The sequence below is a fragment of the Labrus bergylta genome, chromosome 13, assembly GCF_963930695.1.
Source record: "Labrus bergylta chromosome 13, fLabBer1.1, whole genome shotgun sequence".
Classification (NCBI taxonomy): domain Eukaryota; kingdom Metazoa; phylum Chordata; class Actinopteri; order Labriformes; family Labridae; genus Labrus; species Labrus bergylta.
The window spans coordinates 23,136,163-23,162,728 of record NC_089207.1 but is presented as its reverse complement, the minus strand read 5'-3'; the positions used below and the strand labels follow the sequence as shown (position 1 = coordinate 23,162,728).

Genomic DNA, 26,566 nt, shown 5'->3' with positions numbered 1-26,566 from the left:
CCTATCACGATGGATTGTTTTCCTGCTTTGGGACAAATCACACTGATACCTCTGCCTCTACCCCTTTGTCTCTGGCCACAGTTTATCTACAATGGCATTTTAACACATTTCATTGCTCCCTAGCGGAAGTAATTCCCTTGTATTTAATGATAGAATACTTTTTCTCAAGAGCACCCCCAATAGATACTTAACATATTCTATTTTCCATCTCCTCTTTGTCTCTTTCTATCTATCTTGTGTCTCTCTGTCTCCCACATCTCTCACACATGACTTTGCTATAAAGAATGCAAGACGGATATTTTCAGTTTTATTCTAATGCATTAGATCTCAAATCCTTTAATGCACTATAAAAAGTCTCCTTGGTAGAGACGCTGAGGGCATTGCCTGACCTTCATCTGTGTTTGTGTGTGCAGGTGTTTCAGTTGGTTCAGTTCTCATACAGTACGTACATTCACATGGATTTGTTCAGTGCTTTACAGTTACTCACTACACACATTTTCTTATTGTTTTAGCCCTGAGCATGAAGGCATTGATATATGCAACCACCCTGCACGGCAACATGTTAATTTGGACCCCCAATTAAGACATGCTTGGACAACCTTTTAAACCAGTCACCTCTTTTTAATGTGAAAGTGTCAGCTCCATTTCCCTTTTTACTATGGAAAAATATCTGTTTCTGCAGCACCTCTCCCCAGCCTCAGAGCTTATAATAGTTAAAAGAAATATTCCTTTGAGCTCAAGGGTGCTCATGCATGTTCACTCCTACAGACACCTCAGCAGGTCAACAGGGTACTAAGTGTGCAAATTGAAAAGGCCTGAAGGGGGCATAGAATCTGCTCCTTTTTACACTTGTACACGTTCAATTGCCTGACCATGTTGAGCATCTGTGTAAAGAAAGCCAGCAAAAATTAGATCAGTCAGAATATGCAAAGCTGTGAAGAAAGAAAATAAGAGAGTACATTTTTATAAAGGATTATTAAAGTTAGTATTTGGTTAAGAATGTGGATGACGGTTAGGCAGATGGCAGATCTGTAAAGTTAGCTACTTCAGCATAAAATCTGTAAACACTTATTTGGCGAAAAGTAACAATATATTGTTGTTGTTGCTTGTAATAGTTGCATGAGTCCTATACCATTGCCCTTGTGTGTTCCAGAGATGGGCACAAGTCTCTGAGGTCTAGTCCAGTAGGTCTCAAGGACGGTGTGTTTCAGCAAGTGGCCGAGTTAGACAGGGGGAGAGGGGGTGAAGCGGGGGAATGCAGAGAAGTTGCTCATGCTCTTTTTATCATCATTCGTATATGGGGCTTCTTCAAAACATTTGGGGTTTGAGGCAGCGCCTCAACCGAATGAGGAAACCTGGGTGACCGCCTCATGCCTGTATGTAAATACAACAGCGTCCTGAACCACGAGTCCAAGTCGAGTCTGGAGTCACATTAGTGTGCGACTTAAGAATGACTCAAGTCTGAGTCTCACTCAAATCCCCATCTCCGGTGTGTTCCATGTTTTTTGTCCTAACTTACGATTTTGTTATGCATTTATTTATTTGAATGCAAGGCTTACCAAGTTACAATGGTTTGTAAGGATTGTTTTCATTCATGACTAGTGTCTGTTAATCCCATTTTATTCATTATATCATGATATTAATCTTGTTGCAACATTTGTTGTATGCACTCGTTAAGGGACTGTTTTTTGTGTTTGATTAGAAGCTCTGAACATGGATATACCAAAGATTAGTGTAATGCCTCTTATATTTCTCAAACTCATAACATCTTTTATTGTGAATTTTACCATGCATTTTTTGCATGGGTTAAAACATTTTGATCGGGATATTTAGAGGTGCTTGTAGCAGATTGTTTAACATTTGGACAGAGTCACTATAGTTCTAGATTTTTTTTTCCACTGCGATAATCATGACCTACTTTAAAAAAAAAAAAAAAAAAAAAAGACTATTTTTACTATGAATGTACAGGAGTCATCTACCTATCCCAGCAGAATTCATTTTATGGGCAATATCACATCGAATCAAAATCAATTTGTTGGACTGTAATGCTACAATTACACCTTGAGGGAAAAGCAGATTAAAGCCTGTCGTCTTTGGATGATTGAATTAGAACATGTTATTAAAAAAGGATAATGAGTATGTGAGTGCAAACATTAGGCTTTGATTACTACTCTCATCAAGAGGTAATATTAAGCTAAGTGCAAAACAGCTTATTAAATGGGCGAGCTTATCAGGCAAATAGTATTGGTAAATTAACCATCGGCTCAATCACAACAGTGGACTGTGTTTGCCTATAAAGCAGTTGTTTTCCAGCCATTAATTAGAATGAGAATGTCTCCTCCCAGACCTCGAGGATGGGGAATTAAAGTGTGTGTATGTGTGTGTGTGTGCCTTTGTGAGTGTATTTGATGAAGTCGGTTCACTTTTAAACACAGAATGAGAATCATATGAATGTGTTAGTTTTTAATTAATAGCTTTATGCTTTGGGCCTTTCCTAACCTGCATGGCATGCTTTGTCTGTGTGAAAACAATGTTGATTAGAGAGTATGGTTCATACAAGGAGACAGTGTTGGGTTTTTATTACTTTTACACGCGAGTCCCAGGCTGGGTTTGGAATTGTGTTGTCCAAATTAAAAGACAGGGTAATACTAATGGACTTTTATTTTGCGATCATATGCTGTTATTTTTTGGCTTACATTTTCAGGCACCATGTTTTTTGTTTTTTCATGCAAGGTATTTAAATTCAAATTCTATTAAATTATATACAATTTGTAAAGGTTGCAACAGTTTAATCATACCCCAATCTAAAGTACAAGTGACATGGCTGAAACCAGTCAAAAACTAAAGCACACACACACACACACACACACACAAAGGCAAACTCTGCAGCTTGTTGAGGGTCTTATGCTGCATTGTAAGCAAAGTGATTTGAGAGCCCTTTTTCCCAGGCAGGTAATTTGATTCTTGGAGGTCGATGCTGGCTGGTTTTGGGGTCGCCCATGTAGCCAGTCCCCACTCTAATAAAACCAGAGAGCTGTGCAAGACCACGAGGCTAAAAACCTCCATTAACTTCTCTCCCATCAACATTGGGACAGGTAACCTCATGACCCAGCAAAGCTGCCATTCGCCCTGATCATGTGACTTGGGAGTTTGAGGGCCCGATGACTCAGCAGCCTGAGTAAGACATCATCAGCTAAACCTTAAGGAGTAGGAGTAGTAGAAAAAGATTGGAGAAAAGACCAAGAGAAAAGGCCTGAAGGAAAGAGATTTTTTACTGCCAGTCTTGAGAGAACAGTTTGAACCTAGTTTGATCCAAATTTTACCATTCATATGATCTTTCGAAAAGCCAAATCTTTGATCAACCTTCAAACTTGCTTCATATCATAAAAGTGTGGTTTTCCAAGTAAAAAATACATTATTATATCTGTTAAAGGATTTATTGACAGGCTGATGATGTATTTACATCCCCCTAAGGATTTAGGGTTAAGGTTAAAAAAACATGAGAGGACCTGATGGTTACATCAACACATACAATATTCAGAATACAGCATGTCTTAAAGCAGTCCTTTTCGCTATACAGTCCAATGCTTTGCTGACCCATCCATCCACCCTGTGCTTCATCCTACATCCTTTTGTTTTCCAAAAGGCTAAACGGACTCCCTCTCTTCCTCTTGTCATAATTACTTAGACCACTAGGGGGCTTTGTTACTTGAGCATGAACATGTTTTGAAAAAGTGATGCTGTCACATCTTCTCCCTTAAGCATCACTCTCCTGGCCAATATATAATCTTTACATGAAAGCCATCTGTCAGAGAGATTTGAATGTTTTATTTTATTTTTGTTTTGCTGTGAAAATGATCAACCAGTAGGATTTCAATTAAATCATAGCCTACACTTAGACGCAACAATCAGGATACAATTTGGATTCAAGCCTAGAGTATTCTTCATTCTGTCCAAATCCATTGCATTGAAGACTGATGCCTTTAAGACTCACAATTTAATAGCGGTCTTTTCTCTTTTGATTCCCCCTAGTGGGACGCCATCACCGAAATGGATGAGCACAACCGGCCCATCCATACTTTCCAGGTTTGCAATGTGATGGAGCCCAACCAGAACAACTGGCTTCGTTCCAACTGGATATCTCGACAAGCAGCCCAGAAGATCTATGTGGAGCTTCGCTTCACCCTGCGAGACTGCAACTCCATTCCTTGGGTGTCTGGCACCTGTAAGGAGACCTTTAACCTCTTCTACCATGAGATTGATGAGGCTCATGGTGTCAAATTTAAGCCTGCCCAGTACACAAAGATTGACACTATTGCTGCAGATGAGAGCTTCACCCAGATGGATCTGGGAGATCGTATCCTCAAGCTCAACACCGAGGTGCGAGAGGTGGGGCCCATGACCAGGAAGGGCTTCTATTTGGCATTCCAGGACATCGGTGCCTGCATTGCCTTGGTTTCAGTGAGGGTTTACTATAAGAAATGTCCATTCACATTGAGGAACCTGGCCTCGTTTCCAGACACAGTTCCTCGTGTTGACTCTTCCTCATTGGTAGAGGTAAGGGGGGCGTGTATCGACCATGCTGAAGAAAGAGACACACCAAAACTGTTCTGTGGAGCTGATGGAGACTGGTTGGTTCCCCTGGGAAAATGTGTCTGCAGCGTTGGATATGAGGAGATTGATGGATCATGTAGTGGTGAGTTTACCAACTTTTCTGTTTTTCGTTTTGGCTTCTGTCCATAAATGCAGCAGGTTAGAAGGAGGCAGGCAAGCTAGTACCAGTTTGGGTGACAAACATCTGCGTAGAGCACAATGCAAGACAGTTTCAAAGAACATGCTAGTAGGACAAACTGGTAATGAAACTCAGGAAATAAGGAGGCTGATTTGAAAGGTTGAGACAGGTAACTGGGGAAAGTCAGGTAAATGCAGGGCTGATAAGAAGTGAGATCAGGTTGGACGAAGGGAAGAGGGAGTAGAACAGGATCACCAGGAAGAAGGTAGTAAGCAGGAGACAGGAACTAAAGGCTATGTGTAGGACTGGGCAAAAATTGATGTGCAGGGATGGGAACAAGTAAAATAAAAATGTTAAGAAAGAGATCACAGTTGCTAGATTGGATGGTTGCATTTTGTCTTAAAATTCCCATCAACATTTAACAAAACCAAACACTCAATGTGTGTTTATGCAATGCACAAGGGGAGGTGATTTTTCATAAAAAGAAGCATTTGGCTTGGTTTAGTCCCAAGTTCAGGTCAATACTTCAGAATAATTGTCAATTGAAGTGTTTTGTGAGTGTATATTGGTGTGACAGAGATAGTGTTTGTGTGTATGTGATCCGATCTACCACCCGCTGTCCCAGGGTCTACCTTGGTGCATCAGGAAAATCTTGGCTGAGGTAGTTCGGTCCTCGGTTTGATCTTCTCCTATGGGTTATCGCTGGTAGAAACACTCAATAGGGGTGCCATAGTAGTGAATAAAAAACATACCTCTTTGGAGATCCAATGCAATTTATTTTCAACCAATGAAAAGGCCTGATGCCAGATAAAAAGGTTCACTTGTCTGTGGTCTGCAGTAAATATACAATCTACAATGTGTTCAAAGGTACTTGGAAATAAGAAACTTAGAATCTAACTATTCTTTCATCAAATTAATGTAGAGAGAAATGTAAAAAGAACATTGTAATAAACAATATAGCCATATGACTTTATCCTGACAAATTAAGATACAATATATATGGTATAAAATGATAAAGGCATTGGTAATTAAAGAAATATCCAAGGTGGACACAAACCCTGTCTTATCTATATCTGGCTGAATTTGATTTGATTTTTGATTAGATTAAAACAGAGAGAATGTACTCTTATTTTGCTTTAACCAAACTAGGATGATGAACAAAAGATGGAAATATTGAAGCAAATTAGATGGCTGAGTGCACTTTTGGTTCCCTCTCAAAAATGATCAATCAATCTAACACTATTACAAACACAGCTTCGCTTGGTGCTCTTCTGAAAAACGATTCCAAACTGCTTTTTTTTGCCACCATTCAGAACCAGATGTCCTTATAGAGCTGATTACAATTCATCTTGTGACATTGGTCTGCGAGGTTTCCCAGCTGCACTCACAGCTGCATTGCAATCAACAGGCCAGGGGTTAAACTTCAGCTGTGATTAGAGCGGGACTGTAAAATGACCAAAGTGGCTACTTCATGCCTGTCTCTTTATTGTTTTTTTCCCCATTTTCAGAAATGTGGGAGACAGGTATTGTTTGAGGCTTGCTCTTTATTCAGATGATAGGGTATTTTGCATCCAATTATGTAGGAAGTTAACAAAAGAGGTTATTTGATAAACATTTGGGAAATATGAATATGCTCTGTACTCTGACAGCATGCTACTGTGTTTAATTTTCATATTTAGCAATTTAACTTTAACCAATAACATGAGCTTTCTGTGTTTTCTTCATGTTATATCCAACACGGGAAAAACATCCCGGTCGTCATACATCAGCGTTCTTATTAACCAATGTACATATGCTATAATAATTTGCATCCCTCCCATCCCTCCTTAGCTCTTTGTACCTATCTCTCTCTCTCTCTCTCTGTCTCTCTCTTTCTGTAAGAAGCAGATTTCACAGTTGGGTTAAGTTCAGCCCTTTGGGCAATGTGATGGCATTTTACTGCAATGTCAGCCCTGAAATGCAGCCCCTGCTCATTGTTCCAGGATTCAAACAAGCGTTGTTATTAAAATGCTCCGCACAAGGTACCACTGGAGCGCCTGGGGCATCGAGGGAGAAAGACTGCGGTGGCTTGCCAAGCTAATGCTTCAATTCCCAGTTTACATCACCTGCTCTTTTAAATGCTATGGCTGCTTGACTAGGCTGGAATGGATGTCAGGTTTGAATTATCTGTGTTTTCTTAATAAAATACCATCAATAACCACAGCTCAGACCTTTGTCAACCTTGAACCCTCCCTGGCTGCTCATTTATTATTACATAAAATGTAATGTTTTATTTCTTAGGCTTGTATGCCTTTATTGGAGGGACAGGAAAGTGTATAGAGTCGGGAGAGAAAGTGAGAAATGACAAGCAGGTAAGGTACTGCAGGTAGAATTTGAGCCCAGGCCGCCCGCTTTGAGAACTACTTCCTCTGTACCTGGGGCACATGAACTAACCAGTGGACAACCAGCAGCACAAATGTAATGTTTTTGAAACTCAAGAGGGAACAAGAGCACTGCAAAATGTCTAAACTTTATAGTTAAATGATCTGTTGTGGCATGAGCTCTCCAAATAGTCACTGTAGCATGTTACCATTGTCCTCAGATTGCCCATAACTCCAATCCAACTTCAGATATGTGACAAACACTTCTCACTTGAAGACATTATTTATCCTGAAAGAAGGGCTTCAGTGAGACAGGAATAAAAGACCTATTCACCACCCAGAGCTTTTGGTCACAATGATACTTTTCTCCTTCATCCGTGTATTAGATGAAGTTTGGAGCATCAAAGTACTACAGAAACGCTGAAGTTCATCAAATAGCAGCTAACAAAAACCTTTAACACGGATTTCGACTGCCGTGCTCCTCCACATGGACCTCTTCAATTTAGCATGTATTTCTCACTTACTGAGTTCTGTCTATCATACTTAAACTATAATTTAAGTGTTTTTTAAAACCTGCACTATGCCAGCAATCCAGGTGACTTAGACACATCTGCTTTTAAAGTTTTGCACAAATCAATTAGATTACAAATGTCTGTGAGACATGCAGAGGAGTGACAAACAAAATCAATAAAAATTCTGGAGTCCATCTGTTAATTGATTGATTTCATCTTTGCTACAAAAACAGCATTGTCTGTTAAAGCATTAATCAACTTTAAGCATCACAAACTCAACTACTATACTTCGTGGGAAATCACAAATAATTACTTAGAGGTATTCAAATAAGGCACATTTAGTTTGGATTACAGTAAAGAAGTTCTTGGTAAGCCCACGTTTACAAAGAACATTTCATTGATTTACACACTGACAATCCAAAGACAAAGGATTTAAGACCGTTTTTAAGATATATCAAACATGATGCGTGAGGATTTGGCAGTATGAACAGGAGAACTAGATTCCCAAGAAAGAAATGTTTAGTCAATATGTGATTGTCAAAAGCCCATGCATTGCTTATTAAGGTTTTTTCTTATATTCTGTAATTTTTTACTGTTTTATATTTAACTGATGTCTTTTTGTGGCATATGATATGTTCATGCTCTTTATTGATGAAGCTTCTTGTGTTGATGATTTACTCTAAAGGTGTAGAAGGCAGAGGCTGAGAGAGAAAGAGAGAGAGCTGAGGAGGGCAGAGAAATAAGGTTTTCTTCTTCAAGTCACCTTACACAATTTATCTCCATTAGGTTTTTTTTCTTCTTTTTTTCGTCTTGGTACCTTAGAGGTGGAGATGAGCATTGTTCTTTAGGCTGTTACGCCAATATGTTGTTTATAGTCTACACTCGAGAGGTTGTTGTGTGGTGCTGACTTTAAAAAAGTCCTATTGTAAATTATTGTCTTCTTCCATGTTATACTAATGTGGGTGCTTGTAACACGGTGTACTGTCATTTAATAACCGTATAAAGAATTATAGGCGCCTTCCCCTCCTTGGCACTCTCTTCCTTCCAGCTACACACACACAAACACACACACTGACACACACACACACACACACACACACACACACAATTTCAATAAGTGCCCTCCTCAGTGTTAACGTATGTTAACATCTTGCTCTACCTAAGTGATTAGCACACACATGCATTTAGTCTCCCTCTCCCTCTCTCTTTCCCTCTCCCTATCTCACTCACTCTGTCTCTCTCTGTGTAAGACAATCTTGCTGATGTTGTCAACACTCAGTGTATTACAGCAGGTTGTGTTCTGTGTGTTTGTTGGGCGCTGTGTAAGAGCTCTCTGCAGTGCTATGAATAATGTAATATCAGTGTGTTTGTGTGTGTTTATTTATATGTTGCTGTGTTTGTTGCTGGGCACTATTTGTTTTTTTTGCCAAGCTAAAGTGGTTCTCCCCCTGTGTTGGACTGGAACAGTAAGTAGGAGCAATTTATTTAGATTTTAAAATAATGCAGTGCCACACACATTGAGGACTACTGTGTACCTCTCTAAAGAATAAAGAATGATGAATATCCCCAAGGAATGAAAATAATACAACATGCTGTGACATTTTATTACCTGACTTGTATTATTACATAGTCCATTCAATATTTAAAAACATAACGCTATGAAGTATTTCGCTTGGGTAAAAAAAAAAAAAATTAATATATGTAGCACGAAATCACAAATTATAATTTTCCCCAGGGGCCTTCAAATCTGGACTGTGCAACACCGGCCAACCTGAAACTCTTAATTCATGTTACGAGTATACCATTGAGCAATACCTGAAAATGTGCCTTCCCTCTGGGGCGCTGGTATAGTTCAGCTGGTAGAGCAGGTCCTCATCTCACTGGTCCCAGTTTTGAATCCCCACTACTAATGCTTTTTGATAGATGTCATCCCCCACTCTTCCTCCCCACATATCATGTCCCACTTAATCTGTCAAATAATGGCTAACTGGCCCCCAAACACTCTTTACAGAAAAGAAAAAGCAGTTTGGATGATAATGTTTCTGACATGTCAAAAAATGATTCTGAGAGGTGTTACAACTGGACGCAGCTTTGAGCCCATATAGAAATAAACATTACTGCGCTGGTTTCTCCCTTCAACAGCTGTGGCTTTGAATATGAGCTATACTAAAAAGTGAAATATTGTTCTTCCTTTAAAATGAATTTCTATGTCAATTCACCTTTTACAACATTGTAAAGGTCTTATGGAACAAGCTGTGGACTTCTCAGATGCTCTAACAGTAGTGACAAACGTTAACTTTGGAAAAAAGTTCACAACACGCTGCATGACAGCGGACATTTTTTAAACATGCTCTGGCCATGCAGAGAAATAAGTTATACTTTGATTGAGACAAGAATACAATAATTACAAGTCATTTCTGCCCTCACTGAGTGATCTGCAGATGATTTAGTTGTCCATCCTTAAGCGATTATAGAAATGTTTTTGTTTATAACATTCCTTTATGAGGGTGCGTTATCAAGAGCTGCATATAACCATTACAGACTGGAAAATTTAGCACACAAAATAGAATATTAAGAAATGTATTTCACAATGCAACTAACCTGTGATGATTAAATGCGGCACCTAACTGGTTGAGCTAACTATCTTTGTAGGATAAAGTTATCACACAGCATTTCATCACATATTATGTGTGGCAGTTGGTTGAACGGCAGCTAGCGCAAGATGGCAGTGCCCACACATTGTTTGACAGAATTGTCTCTATGTGAATATATAGAAGTTATCTATAGTGCATTGACCCTGTTGGACTGTAAATGACTTACGTAAGACAAGCCTGTTGTGAGACTGTTAACAGCTTTTGATTTAATTTAAGTGAGAAAAAAATACATTATTTAAGTATATTTTTTATTTTCAGAAAATATTTGAACTGTCACATGTCATCTGGATTCTAAATTATACTATGGTTATATTTTTTACCATTGATTTGATTTTCCACCAACACTCTACATTAGTCCACTTATGTGCACTTTTCTAGTCAATAAACCCAATAGTATAATTTCAAGCCAATAAACCCGTAAAGATTTAACACAATAAACCCAAAGAGATTTAACATAAAAATTGTCTACCAGGAATATTTTGCGTTGTAGATCGTGAACAGGTTGCCAGTACAGTGTGAAGCAGAGTTTCATATTATGTAGAGATGTGAGAGGAAGACAGAGAAGGACAGCGTTAGCTCTTCCTAACCCTAACCCAGAAGAGAGGAGTGAAGTTCAGTCAGAGAGGGGAATGGTATATATTGATATTTACTAAATGAAATTAAGACTATTGACTGATAATTATTATATGAAATGAAACAAGAAGTAACAGTGTTTTTGTTCAAGAATATTATGTCTCTGCATCTTACTATACTGTATGTGTCTTTAACTACCGTATTATGATGCTACTATTAACATACATTCCAAAAAACAACTGAAGTCATAAGAATTCAACTGTGTACATTTTGGTCTTGTTTTAAATAAAATAAGGTTTTTCAAGGAAGAATTGATTTATGGTACTATCCACATTCGTGCATTGTTGCCTTGTCATAATTTGTATCCTGTGTGAGTAATAAAAGGGTAAAGATTGTTGGTGTAGCATTCTGGAACATTTGAAGATTTGAAGTACATAGCAGGACAACTTCAACTTTAAGTAAAAAAACAGCCTGATTAAGATATCTGAATTATATCATTATAATGAGATCCAACTGCTCTTAGATGGTTGCAGCCGGTATTGTTTTATTAATATCACAAATTGTGATGACTTTTTTACGAAGCGTGTTTTAAGCTAACATTTTACTTGATCCAACTTGGCATTGGACACACATGGCCTGTCTTAAGTGAGCTCCTCGTGGGCAGCTGACTGCAACAGCTACGCTAATGTTCATTGGCATGCCGGTACAAACACCCTGAAGAAAGTTTCACTTATAAGACATTTTCAATTAGGGCATGGAGACAGTCAGACAACAATTACAGCACATATCCTTCAACCTGACGGCCCGCCCAAATGAGATGTCACGCTCACACAAGAGGGGGAGGATGTTCAGGCAGACGTAATGACTCACACGCAGTTTCTCTCTCTCTCACTCACACACACACACACACACACACACGCACACACACACACACACACACACACACACACACACACACACACACACACGCACACACACAGACACATAAAGCCAAACACACAAGAGCACATTCTGCATGCCAAACCACCTGGAATCATGGTCAGCAACAAACACAACACACATAAAAGCCCCAAAAAGCACTCGAGTATAACAACATTTTGCTCTCACAAAACATGCTCTAACAAACACACACAAGGAGACACACCAGGGGGCGCGGGCTGGCATCGGCAACAGAGCTGTTTACAGATGGGCCACACTGCAGGGAGACGCTGTGACATTTCAGAAAAGGATGGTTTTAGTTTAACAAGCATGGCTCTTCGGGCTTAATTGGGAGTGTCTGGCAAGAGAGTGAGAAAGTATGGGTGTGTGTGTGTGTGTGTATGTGTGTGTGCTGGAAGTGGATTGCAAATTGTCAGATAAATTTAACCCCACTTCATTCTGCATCAACAGAGACATACAGAGTTGTAAAGGACAGAGCAGAGGTATATCAAAAGCAGGGTTTTCTAGTTATCCCGTATCCTGCATGGAGACGACTCTCTTTGCTCTCAGACATTAGAAAGTAGAACATTCTCATCAGACAGGCCAAGAGTTATAAATATCCCATCATTTAACTGAGCGTGTGAACTCACTATCCTATGTTTGTTATACTTCTAGGTGAATGCAAACCCTGCCGTGTGGCTGAACCTGAATGTTTTGCTTTTTGTTTGTTCTTTGTGTAGTCATTGTGCGCACATTTGTTTTTGCAGCTGACACAAAGGATATAATGGAAAGCTCTTTGAAAGCTGACTGTATGCTAATGTGTATTTCCCTTGAGTTGTCATTAAGCTCAGCGCACCACTGAAAGGAGATCCCTGCCAAAGGTTTGATGTGGCTTGAATCCTGTCCAGTATGTGCTGTCAGCCCACTGCTCCTTTGTCTGTCACTAAATGAAATGTAAAAAAAAAAAAATGGATGTGAAAACATTGGTTTGACATTTTTATGGTAATCTGAAAAATAATGGATGATTCCGAAAACACAAACGGATACAGTTAAAATCTTGCTTGTTTTGCTAGGTGTTTTATTGTAAGAGAAATGTATTCTCTCCAGAGAGACATTTTTTACCTGTATCATATATCTTAACTTCTAATGAGCATTATGCTGCCATTAGCATGCAGCATCTGTCATGTCACACATCTCAGGAATACTAATGCCTTAAACTTCCCACAGAGAATTGTGGGGGTTTTTCAGAATGGAAAAATCATTGTCAGGAACATGGTACAACTTCAATTAAAGAATAATTAACTGAAATTGTTTACTTGCTTAATTGCCCATTGGTGCCACTCAATGGCATTGGAAATCAAATTAAACTTCACAAATTAAACATTACATTAACTTTAACCCAAATAAACCATGCTGATTTGCTAGTCTTAAAAATGCAAATATAAATGGTAGCTATTCTTTGAACTTTTTTTTTTTCTTATCCGTATTGTGCAATATAATATGGACGATAAGGAAAGAGCTAAAACAACCGTGCCACATTTTTTTGTGGTCCAAAATGTGAAGCAGCCATTAACCATGTAATTGTTAGATCTCAGGCTTATGTGAACTCTTACTGATGTGAAAAGTATAACAAAGAAGTGAATCCCTCTGCATGAACAGTACTTTACAGATGGTACAGGTATAAAACTTAGAATAAGAAGTCGTTAATCTTTAAAATTGTCATATAAATTCTTAACATATGGAACTCTTTTTTTTCATACTGATAGGTGTTGACCAAGCAGTCAGGGACAACGGCCTCAGATGAATTGGCAATGAGAAAAAAATGGGCACCATCTGGAGCAGGCCAGGGAGGTCGTCAAGTGGGCTTTAGTGAGCGGAGAAAGAAGAGAACTTCCTCTTGAACTCTGTAGTCTTCCTCATGCCATGACTCGATCTTTCAACTATCTGAAAACAGACTCACTCATTGACCTTGCCGGTAGGGGGTACACACTTGCTCAAAGGTCTTTACCTCATAGTGAATTGAATGCTATGAAAGATATGTAAAACAAAAAGACTCATTCTTTCTTCAGTGCAGCAGGTCTGTATGCTGCATCGAGCCAGACTTGTCAAAGGTATTGCATCTACCTATACTTTTTAAGGCATTAGTCAACTGGCCTGAATTGGCAAACACTTTAAAACTCAAGTTTTTTGTGTAACATCTCTGCTAGCGTTCTTCTGTTTTTACCACATGGAGAGTACACATGGAGAGTACAGGTGCACGCATTAGACTCACTGACTTAAATCCAATTTCATCATTGACAGTATATGTGCTCTGACCATTCTTCTTCAAAAATGTGCCAAGCTCACCAACTCAGAATAAAGCCCTCAGCACTAGTGGATGAAAAAAAAAAAAGCAAATATGATTGCAGCAAAATGAACAAACTATAACCTTTATGTAGCTCCTACACAGTCTGGGCTACATCATTCTTTTAATAAAAAATGATGTTATGTTATTATGAACAAAGCTAAGCTGGCCTGTCAACATGATTTTTGAGCCATCTTTAAATCCTCATTTGAAAAAAAAAAAAAGAAATCGCTGCAATCTCAAGCCACTGTACTTTATCTTTCTGTTCTGTGTGATGCAATGAGCCTCAATCAAGATGAAGTTGTACGTCATAAACTGTGTGTACATGCTTTTCTACCCTCGGTTTTAAATTCACAGTTTGTGTGGAGAAATCACTGTGTAGCCTTAATGGTAAGAAATGTATAATGAGGGGATTTGCATCAAGTGTCTGAAGATAAACAATGTTAGATTAAAGCTGGCATTGTATTTAGGTGAAGAAGTTTAAGAATAGGCTGATATTTGACTTAAAGATTTCAAGGTTTGAATCTTCTCTACATTGTTGATAAGCATATAAGAGGTCGGAGGTAGCAAAATGAGATAAGTTACTAAAAATAAATAACACAGTAACTCGTCTCAGTGCCTCAAATGTGTTGTTCTGAAGATGATCTGTGGAGGAGAAAAGCTTGGTTCTTTCATGTGTGTCCGAGGTACCTAGCTCTGTTTGCTCGTTTTCATTGTATACCAATTACATTTCCCCTAATCCTTCCTCCGTCTCTCTTTGACTCATCACTTGATGAGCATTAGAGACTCACATGTCGTCGCTCTTCAAGCTGTAATTGAGAACAAATGTGAAGAGAGAGAGTGTTTAATTGGGGTTGTCAAGCGGGGACGGTGTGGGCGGGGTTTGTTGGGCACCTAGAGATCTCCTCATCTCTCCGCATTTGAACAGTTTAAAGAATAAATTATGCAGATTGCAGTTTTTTTTTTTTTTCGCGAGGCCTACTTGCAATGTGAACTTTCCGTGACTTCTGCTCGGCTTCCCACCCCCCCCCTTCGCTGAGAGTTACTTCAAAGCCGGCAAGTGATCAAAGACAGTTGGAAAAAAATATAATTCCCTAACGTACCAGCACCCTGCATACATTCATACTGCTTCTGCCTGTCTCGACACCGCACACTCTCTCACTCACACAAAAAACAAAGCAAGCGACACCTTCTGATGTTTTTCTTTTGCTTTCCCTTTTTTTTTTTTTTTTTTTTTGTCTCCTTGAGCACAGTCCTGTCAGACATTGCAACATTTCAATTGAATTCTCTTTTCCCCTCATATGTGTGTGTGTGTTCTATTTTAGTGCATAAGCCAAGAGACTGAATTAGTCATTAAAGGGTATGTATAGCACGACATGGCCCAGATAACACATCACAGGCCTAGATTGAAGAGCAGACTTGTCAAAAATGAAAGCACATTTTAGGGAGCTGGAGACAGCTGCTCCCCAGTAACGAAAGAAAGAGAGGAAAAAAAAAACAAGGGTTATGGGGGGTTCAGCGCCAATGATGACAGTTTTTTTTTTTTTTGTCTCAGCTGGAGTTTGTTTATCCTGCAGACACAAAGTAAAAGAGTTAATTCTCTTGTGTCCAATAATAAAAACCTATATGAATGTGTGATTCAGAGGCAAAAAAAATGGATGTTTCATAAGCAGCCGCATAAGAGGGGGGCACAGGGTCTTGAATGTGGTGGCAATTAAGACATCAACATCAAGATTTGTCCTTTTGCATACTGATGGAGCATATGCATGAGGCAGAAATGGCTGCCTCACAGCCTCTTTAAGACATTTACCCGATCTAACGCACGAGCCAGCTCCACACCTGTACACTCACATTTCATTGCCTGTGGTCAATCTCAACACCAGCCTTTTTATTTACAACCCCATCATCACTTTTACGTTCACTTAGGCAATGCGTTTGTTGTTTGTATTTAGCAGATGTTGCTGAATTTTACCTCGTTGGCATTGAGGTAACTTTGTGAATAACAAATCAAGCCTTTTTTTTTTTTATCTGATTGGTTTTTTTTTTTTTGTTTTCCACTTCACATGCTTCACATTGCAAAACCCCTGAGATTTGATCAAACCTGTTTTGGAAAGGAATTGATCTACAAATTTGTTATTGAAGAATTTGTTTCATTCTGGGCCTGTAAGGATGTATATTCCTTTTCTCAAATCTCATATTCCATTTTTTTTTTTCAATATCTAGCAGTACTTTCACTCACAGCAAGAAGACCTATTTTGCTTGTTTGGTACTTGATGATTTCTTTGCACCTGCAGCTGTTTTCTGGATCCAAGCCAGCCCACTTGTGCAAAGCTGGCACAGATGAGGTTGTGTTTTTGGAGAACAGACGGCAGAGTGCTTTTTTTTCGCTGGTCAATTTGCAAAAAAAAAAAGTTTTTATTTCCACCTCCTCAAACTACTGGTCTTAGAGAAATGCTGTTCTTGTGGAATGGTCACTGAAGATGACACTGAATAATAATTTAATCCTAAATGTAAGCAATTTGACTTTCATAAAAGATCAATTGTGATATTAATTCACTCATTTCCTTACAACATATAAAGGCAATTTATGGGCAGTATGCTTGGATGACTACAGCCTCCATACATGGGGCGCACACACTAACCACTGCGCCACCAGCGCCACACTTTATTGTGAGCGGACAGCATGTTTCGCCTGTAGCTTCCTCAGATTCACCCAGCATATAATTGGTTCAGTACATATTTTGTCAATTATGGTACAAATCAAATATTACAACTACTTTTTTTTTTTTTTTTCTAAACTGTTATGACAATCTTGTGAAATTCTTTGCTTTTTATTGAAAATATTACCAAGAAACAGAATATGTGTATTTAAAGGACAGTGAGTTTCATCTGTCACAAAGATGTCAGCTCAGTGACAGTACTTTAACCTCGCTCATAGTCTTCCTCATGCTATCCCTCCATCTCCTCATATATGAGCAAGCAGTGAGCCGATGACCCTGGGGTCTAAAAGGCTTTAACTAGCAGTAGGTGTCTCTCAATCTGCCGGACTGCAACAGCCAAGCTTGTTAGTCACACTGGTGGATTGCACACACACACACACACACACACACACACACACACACACACACACACACACACACACACACACACACACACACACACACACACACACTCTCTCGGTCTCTCACACACACTCATGCACAAGTGTCCCGTGGATAGACTTAATCCAGCCATTGAATGCAGCATGCAGAGATAGCAGAAGTGGGTCAGTTCTAGGGAAGTCTGCGGTGTGAAACCATTCCCCTCAGGGTGGATTGAGGTCTGAACTTTGGCTGACCCGCCAAACAAGTACAGGCACACAAAGAAACCTCAGAATTTGCCGGATTGAGTCTGTTTGAATTAATGCTGACAATTTCATTGATCCGGCTCAAAGTTGAGCTTAAGCCATATGAAGAGGTTTTTTTTTAACATGCATAAAATAGAGTAGCTGTAATTGGTTTTCTCCTCACACTTAGATTGACTTGAGAGGAAGACGTTTGAAGCTGGGAACGACAGTGACTCACTCAATCATGTGGTACCTACCATAAACATTTTAGGAATAACACCCCAAGGTAGAATAGTAAGAGGCGGATTGAAAAGAAAGGGTTGCAAGTGTTTATTGAACTTGATACTGTTACACATAGGCCCCACAAGATTTATTTTGCCTTTATCTGACGGGGAAACTGAGGAGAGTTAGGAAATGTGGAGAGAGAGAGTGAGGGCAATGATGTGCATCAAATGGTCGTGGCCACAAATTGAACAAGCGACCAATGCATTGAGGAATGTAGCCCCTGAACATGGGGCATCCTCTCCACCAATAGAGCTAAATTATCATGCCTCGTTTTCCTTAATCAGACAGAAAATTATAGTAATTATACTTTTTCTTTGAGCATGTCATATATAGCTAATCATTTACCAAGTCTGACAGAGTGAAGCAGGAAAATCACTGATTACAGAGATCACACTGTAAAGGTTTTAAAGATATTGGGCCCTATTTGGATTGTGTAATGCATGCTGTCATTCTACATTTTGCTACTTCAGCGGTGTGAAGTCTGTTTTGAACTTATCTTTGTATTCCGAGAGGGCTCGATGTGTTTTCAAGGCTGAGTATTCATTGTCCTCCTTTGATCAGATCTTTAAGGGTGTGCATTCTTTCTTTTACAAGATGAGTTGATTTCTTAAAACAGTCTATGATCCTATTCTGGGATAATTCTTTAAAATAAAGCTTTTCAGTCCAATTCTGTTCAATCAGATCAGATTGGATGCAGTAACTGACCGAACAGTTGAGGCATCAATAACATTCCTATAAGCAAGCAGGAAAGAGAGATATTAACTGAATCCACAAACATATCACAACATCCTTTAATGTTAGCAGCCTCAATAGAAGCCTCTGTTACGTGCTGCTAGATAAGTTAGTTAATGATAGTTCAGCCACAGAAACAACTAACCTCATTGGGTAGAACAGTTCAATCCAACACAGTCATTACCTAATGTCTTCAGATGTTCAGTGTTTGAGCAGGGAGGGTATAGTGATGGGAGAAAATGAAAAGGTGGAAGAACACAGTAAGTTCCTAGTTCATGCTGTACATCACATATATTCTTTAAAGGTTGCACTTTAAGTGGTAGAGCCTGGCCACAAATCAACTGAATGTTCCAGTTTTGCCTTTAGCGAGGCCATTTCAAACTGTCATCACTCTTTGTAATGGTAACTCTCTGCACTATTAGGCTTCAGCAGCTAGCCGAACCGATTGTTCTTCTGAAAAATTTGTAAAGACTCCCAAAATGCAAATAAGCTTTCGTTTTTTTTCCAGAACTGTAAAGGCCAACAGCTATGAAGACAAAAGAGCAATTTTCTTAAGATAAACATAAATCCTTTAAGAGGTGTGTGTGTGTTCACTTTTTATAATCATCTTTGTCTTACTACAGCGTATGTGTGCTTTTGAATCTCATCTATAGCATGCACGTTTGCATAAGAGTGTTTCAGGAGTATTTTGTGCATTTACTTGTTTGGTTGTATGTCCTCGTTATTATCAGCAGCTGCAGCTATAGAAGGCAGCTCATCCCACTCAGGCTGATGTATGCTTATTGAGCAGCCAGAGGCAGAGACTGCAGAGCTGATTTATAAACCAATACAGCTTGTTTTATTGGGGATTGATCTGCCTGTGTCTCCATCAGTGCAGCATTCCCCTTGTCTTTATTCAGAGTGACAGCAGGTAATAAAGGAATGACAGTGAAAGAGAACGATGAAAGTGTTTACAATTATACTGTTTAGTGCAATCACCTTAACTGACATTCATATATTACACTTCACTCCAGACGTGTCAAGTAGTTGAAAAACTTTTCTGGACAAGGGAAACACACAAAAACGGAAAGGCATGCACACTGAAACACTGCACTATTAGATTATCCACGACCCTTAACATATCCCTAGAATATGAAAAAAATTATGTAATAAAACTTTTTTTTTTCTGAATGCATGCTTTCAAATTGTACCTAATAAAAGAATGGCGTTGTAGATTTGTTTGATTCCTTGATTTTATGAAAACTTACCTTTATTATAAAATAAATCTTTCCTTTCTGAAGGATGGCTGATTGAAGGTTACAGTGCCTACTTGTAGGGGTTGACCTGGGGGGTTTCCCAGGGCAACAAAGTGTGTTTCAGGTACTGATTATGAATATTTTCTCCGATGTATAGGTCTGGTAGCTCGTTGCTTTTTATATTGAAGTACAAGCCAAGTGATTTAGTTCTTCATGTCGTCACAGAGAGCACACCAAGCGTGTATGTTGATTAAAAAAAAAACTTGCCGCTACAACTGATGTGAATTGCAGAACACGAAGATCATCAACTTTACAAATGTACTTGTGAAGTTTTCTCCAGAGGCTTCACTTGCCGATAGGTCGCTTTGCCATCAGCCTCTGTAGCTGCTGCAGGTTTTGACGCCCACTTTATTTACTATGAAACAGCAGAGAGATAGACAGAAGAATGAACACAAATTGAAGCGTCAAATCATTTTTAAGCACAGGCATACAAGTCTAGAAGTGAAATTAGAAAGTCAACCTGAGTCTAGTGAGATCTAAGCAGCCTCCTGATTCATTGTTGTACCCAAAGCAGGGATGAGTTATAAAGTTTGATAGGCTGGAATGATCTACTGCACTGCTCAGTGAACAAAGCTGGGAGTATCAATCTGTTGCTGACGACAATTCTCTTCTCAATAGGAATGTCATGTCACCTACAGATTTTTTTAACTGGCTAGCAAGGTGTCTCAGCTTAAAGGAACCCGCCCTGTATTTAAAGTCTGTATAGCCCCTTTCCAACCGGAGGAAATATCCCCCAGAACTAGGGACCTTTTAAGGAACTATGTGCATTTTAACCACAGGAACCAGGTTCTAAATTCAGTTCTGGTGCAAAAGATCATCCCCTAAAACAAGCCCAGCCAGGGGGGGAAGTACTTTCTGAAGCCAAAATGGTTGATCTATAAGCTGCCATGTTGGTTTATAAGCTTACATTCAATGTATATTTTTGCCTTTGGAAAAAGTTAGGGTCGATGCAAAACATTAACTGCTCCCCACAAACAAACATACATAAACATGTTTGATTATTCCTATAAAATGATCTAGAAAAAGGCGGAGCTACAGTTGTGGAAGCAGTGCCATCATGAGAGGAGAATCATTTAACTGACTAACCTTGCACACGGATCATGTCCAAAATAATTCACACTCACTCTCCTGTTGGATTTTTTCAAATAGCACCATCATGTTGGACCAAAAAACAAAACCTGTGTATTAAAGCTTTTTAACTTTGTTAGGCCTGTTGCCAATACTTCTGACTCATAAGTTACTGTCAATGAATGCACCTCACTTTTACTGTAGCAGGCATAGCCTATGCATGGATACAGCAAACTGTATTTTGATCAATGCAAATTTCAGTACTCGGGAGAGCTTAATTTATCTTTCATGCAATATGTAATTTATACATCCAGCCCCAGGATTCTTGTCTAAGTGTACACGACTGCATAGCTTAGAAGAAGTTCATTAAAGCCCCTTCCTCAAGGGTGTGAACAGCAATGTGGGTGTCAGAGCACCAGAAGACCCCAGGGTGTCAGATCCAAACCTCTGCACTGAACTATACCATATGTTGGTTGTCTCACACACTCCTTGATAAGCACACACACACACACACACACACACACACACACACACACACACACACACACACACACACACACACACACACAACTGCACACAGAATCGATTAAGGGGCCACTTACAGTCCACCTGCTTCCCTCTGTCACAGTTTCTTTCTTTTGGTTTCGTTTCGACACATACAACTGCTGTGATTTTCAAACGTCCAAGCAACATGAGAAACACACACACACACACACACACACACACACACACACACACACACACACACACACACACACGAACACAGTATCTGAGATAAGTTGCAGTGGTGCAGAAGTAACTTTGGACTGATTCATGTATTGGGAGATTAAGGAGACAATTTGATTTCATGCTGGGTATTTTTTTTGTGTGTTTGTGTGTGTGTGTGTGTGTGTGTGTGTGTGTGTGTGTGTGTGTGTGTGTGTGTGTGTGTGTGTGTGTGTGTTCACACTGCTTTTATGCAACTGATGGCGATGGCGATGACTTTTCAATGGAGAAACGTAGGTAGGCAACAGAGCTGGGAAAATAGCCAGTCATTTATTTTATTTTCGTTAAAATCTGTTCTTCATTAGCTGGCGCTTCTTCCACGTCCAGACTGAGCATTTGATAATGAACTTTATCAATAAGGTCCAAACATTTATCTGTAAATAAATACCTTATATCATTACCTAAGTGTTATATATGACACATAAAGATTGAGTGAGGAACGCATTAGTTAAACCATTCAGTTAAAACATGAGGTAATGAGAAAACACAGGGCTCATCTTTGATTTCATTGAACACATACATAGCTACCAGTCACAAAGCAAAACTGAATTATTGTTATTCAGTTGTATTTTTTCTGCCTTTGGTTTGCATCAAAACTTTGAGAAGATTTGAAATAAATTATAGAGCAATAAAGCAGCTCCTCTGAACTGTTGGGCTGTGGCAGGTGTACTGCCAAAAAAGATAATCACTTTTTTCATTTTGGTGGAGGCTAATTTGAAAAAACAGTTTGGGTTTATAACAGAATTTGCTGAAGAATTCACATAAATCAAATTAAATTAAAAAACACTGAATTAAATAGGAAAAAATGTTGAATATCACCATGTCCCCCCATTGTTAACATATTGCTCTGATGCTATGTCACAACAAATGAGAAAACAAACCTGCCGCTGTCAAATCTCCAAAGATGTATCCTTTGATTCTTAGCCCAAAGCCCAGGGTGTTTGAAGAGGTGAAATCCTTGACTTGCGGGGCGCTGGTGGCGCTGTGGTTGGTGCACGCGCCCCAGGTATGGAGCCTACGGTCCTCCAGGCGGGCGGCCCAGATTCGAGTCCCACCTGTGGCTCCTTTCCCATATGTCGTTCCCAGCTCTATCCACTGTCCTATCTCTCCATTAAAGGCCAGAAAGGCCCAAATATAACTCATTAACTCTCATTACTTCTTAGAAGCAATAATTCTATTTTCTCACTGTGGTTAAACAAAATATTTCTTTGGCCATTACAGCTGACAGTGCTGTACATTGTAAACGTATTTAGCACATTTTTCTTTGGAAATGTTTAAACAAGTAGAGGTTGGCTTTCAGTTAGAAAAGGTTGAGAACTCTTCTTTTAGACTACATGATTGACATCTGGTAGTTCAAGGTCAGCATACCAAAATGTGGGTGGAAGTGTGTCTTAATATTATACTGTCTCACTTTGCTTCAAATCATACATTTAAGTGAGAAATTGGCTCATAAACCTAGAACCCCTCTGCTCTGTATCCGAGTCGCTTTTCTTTGTGTCTCCTTCCCCACCTGCTTGTCCTCTTTTTACCTCTTTCAGTAATATTACAGAGATATCCATTGTTTAATACAGTAGCATATATTAATGCCCAGACCTTGCAGCAGATGGTATGATAATAACTCTGCTTTTCCAAAGGTGTTATTCGTCATCTGAAACTAGACTAAACAGCAATGCAATACAAAGCCAAGGTCTGATGCTTCCCTTCGATTTATAGAGATTTAAACACCTTGCTTTTCTTCTTTCAGTGGCTAAATAGAAGAGACTTAGGTTTCTCTGCAAAATGATGCAGTAAGCTAACTGAATATTGTCTTTCAACAAGTTAAGCTAATTTTTGCATAATACTGCAGTGGACCGCTGCAAACCTTCATTTTTTACATAAAGGCATTTTTGAGTAGTTGATTACTCTCATTTGTGAAAAGGAAGCTGTTTATCCTGTAGATTTAGTCTGAGGACATGTTCATGTTTTTTTTTGTCTATACCTGTATGGGGTCATAGTCAGTTGCTTTTTTTTAAGTTCTTTGTTCTGGCTGTTGGCACAGACACAGAGGTGGAGGATTATTGTATTAGTTATGAATTATTTGGTAAATGGAGCGACATGCAAACATAGCAGCTGTGTTTGAAGGCTGACTTGTTAGATGGAGCTTTATGTAATTCAGTGCAGTCACTTAACACAGCACATTAAGATCTGTGAATATAATGTAATATGTCATTTGATTATTGATAGGTGGGGGTAGTTTCTGTAGTCAATGTTCAATGATGAAATCGTGAAACAGACTGTGGGTCTTCTTAGGATTTATTCAGCCGGTGTCAGACAACACATAAACAGAACACACATGCCTGACGAATCGTTGACCATTGCTGACCCATGCTGACCAAGATCTTATAATCGCTGGCAAAGTGTTCATCTACACAGTGTTGCTTATTATTCTGCTGGAAGGTACAGCGTACAAATTCCTTTCCATCTGGTTAGACTTCCAGTAGGTTAGAGAGAAGACATTAGCTAGTCTCGTAAATGTCAGACATATACATTTTTTCAGTCTCAGAGTCACATATCCTTTATAGCTCATAACATACACTTGGCTTCAATCCAAATATAACTCTGAGATCCCTTACACATATGTATTACAGCTTCACAAACCTAAAAAAGACTTACTCTTAGATGGTTGACACAATTCAAAGATATATCCACAAAATTATCAAGATGAATGAATTCATTAAAAAACGTACTAACATTTATGCTTCTGTGCTCTATGCTTTTATGACAAGCCATGTTGTGCCTCTATGATTTTGCATAGTCCGAGGCTTCTGGTTTCAGTTTCAGAGTTTTTTTTTTTATTGCACCTCTTTAGTTCAGCAATGACTCTTACAGAAAAATGGAAGAAAAGAAAATAGAGGTTGTGTTCTTTTACAATTGGTCAGTTCTAAATCCGTCTATTTCCTCACGTCTGCAGTTTACTCTGCAGAAAAGAGGAGCAGGCGTTCTGTAACAGACCTATAAAGACAGGCGGTACACCAGGTTAGGAGCCTCTCAGCATGTTCCACTCAAAGAATTGTTTCCAGGCTGCAGGAAGGGGAAACTTCAGTGTATTCTGGAAGTCAAGCAGGGAAGAGACCAGAAGCGAGAGAAAAGAGGGGAAAGAACAATGGCTGCAGCTCATTTAGCTGAAAGGTTGAGATGTCTCTTTTTTTGTTGATGTGGTGCACAGTTGTTTGGGTGCTTGGGGTCACCGCCTTGCAAACAGGTGTTTGCTGCAGCTGGATGAAGGATTCACATATAATTATAATTTTAAGGACAGCTAGTTGCGCAGCAAATACAGTTTAACAAGTGCCTTTTGCTTACCTATTAAATATGATTGCACTGTCCTTGCAGTCTAAACTGTTACACTAATGTGAATAGATTAACTCGAAAGCTTTTAATATAAAATACCTGATTAGATTTCAACATAAGAATGAAAAACCTTAGAGTCATTACGATTAAGATGAAAAATGTTTATCCATTTCAGACTTCAGTTAAACCTACAGATTCTAAATGTAAACATTTAAAAGGTCTGATCTCTTTCAAATGTAATTCCATACGATGCCATCGAGCACATATTTTACAAAGAACTTTAAAAGAGCAATGAAGAGAGCGAACCCCTCCCCCTCCACTCCCTCCTCCATAGAGTCTATGCACAAGCAGGTTGTCATGTCAGGACACATGACACGCTTCAGTTTATCCCCTTTATCTCTTCATCTCCAATATTTATCCAAGATTGAGCACGTTTCTGGTCGAGGAGCTGATTAGATAAATGCAGAGGCGTTTTAGGTCAGGTAGAATCTGTCATTATAGGAACCAGTTCGCTTGCCTGCTTCCGTCGCTGCAACACCTGTTGGTTTGCTGTTTGCCTGGCAAACCGAGGGGTGAGAATCAAAACAGCTGTGTGGGGGTGCCATAAAACTGCCTACCTTCTCTGTTCAAAAACAAAAACAAACCGTATTCGAAACAAAGAAGGAGGACATACCGACTGCTGCGCTGTTAAAAGAGAAACCAGTGCTTCAACACAGCGTGTTTCCTTAATGTCTGATTATATAGTAAGGCCATTTCATGATTCAATTCAGGAGATATTTAACAAATTGGACCTTTAAGATTTTCAATCACACATCTACAGTTGTTGTGTGTTTTCATTTGATGTTAAGTATCGGATTGCCCACATTTAAGCTCATCTCCAAGAAAGCAGGGAAAAAGAGAATTGCAAAAACCTCAATCTGCCTTTCTCTTCCTTCTAAGCAATCACACAGCCGTCTGGCCATCCACAATCTGCCATGCTGAGGGCTGAAGAGCCTTCACATGAACACTCCCTCAAACACACACACACACACACACACACACACAGAATCACACTCTGTGTTCTGATTTGTCTGTCTGATAGCGCTGTCAGTGAGACTGGATGTCAGAGAGAAGGAATCTATTACAGGATCGATTTGGCCATGCAATTAGGTGGCAATGGGAATTTCTCATTTCACTTTTCTCTCTGTTACACTCGTCTCTCGGGATATTTGAGGGAGAGATAAAGTGATATAAGGCCATGGCTAGCAGAGGAATAAAAAAGAGGCTGGGTTATGGGAAGAGGGCGTGTTAAATGTTTTATTCCAATGGCACATAAATACACTAGAAGTAGAATCATGTAATTGTATGACTTAGGTAAACAGTCACTATGGCTTTTAATCATCTTTGTTTGCAAACTGCCCTTTAATCTACTCATTTACTCATTTATTTTTCACTATTTGAGAATTGCTCACATGTTTCCAGTATAAAAAATATAAGGGGTAAACTTTACCACTTCATATTCACTTGGTATCACATAATAACATACACAACAACTTTTTAACAGATGTCCCAGTTTGGGACAGGCAGAACACATCTTCTGCTTTAGCAGTTTTTTTTGTGTGACAGGTAAATGATTGTCTCTGAACGTACCTAATCCTAAACCTGCAAAATGATCTTGTACAAACTTTGGATGTCTG

General features: G+C 39.2%; 1 protein-coding gene across 1 annotated transcript in view; it reads left to right on the top strand.

The window, feature by feature from the left end:
• The window catches only part of epha6 (eph receptor A6), a 162,361-nt gene that overhangs the window by 41,217 nt on the left and 94,578 nt on the right, over positions 1-26,566 (top strand). The window contains exon 3 of the mRNA XM_020641100.2: positions 4,033-4,696. Within this exon, the coding sequence (XP_020496756.1) occupies positions 4,033-4,696 (664 nt within the window). The remainder of the gene's footprint in view (positions 1-4,032; positions 4,697-26,566) is intronic.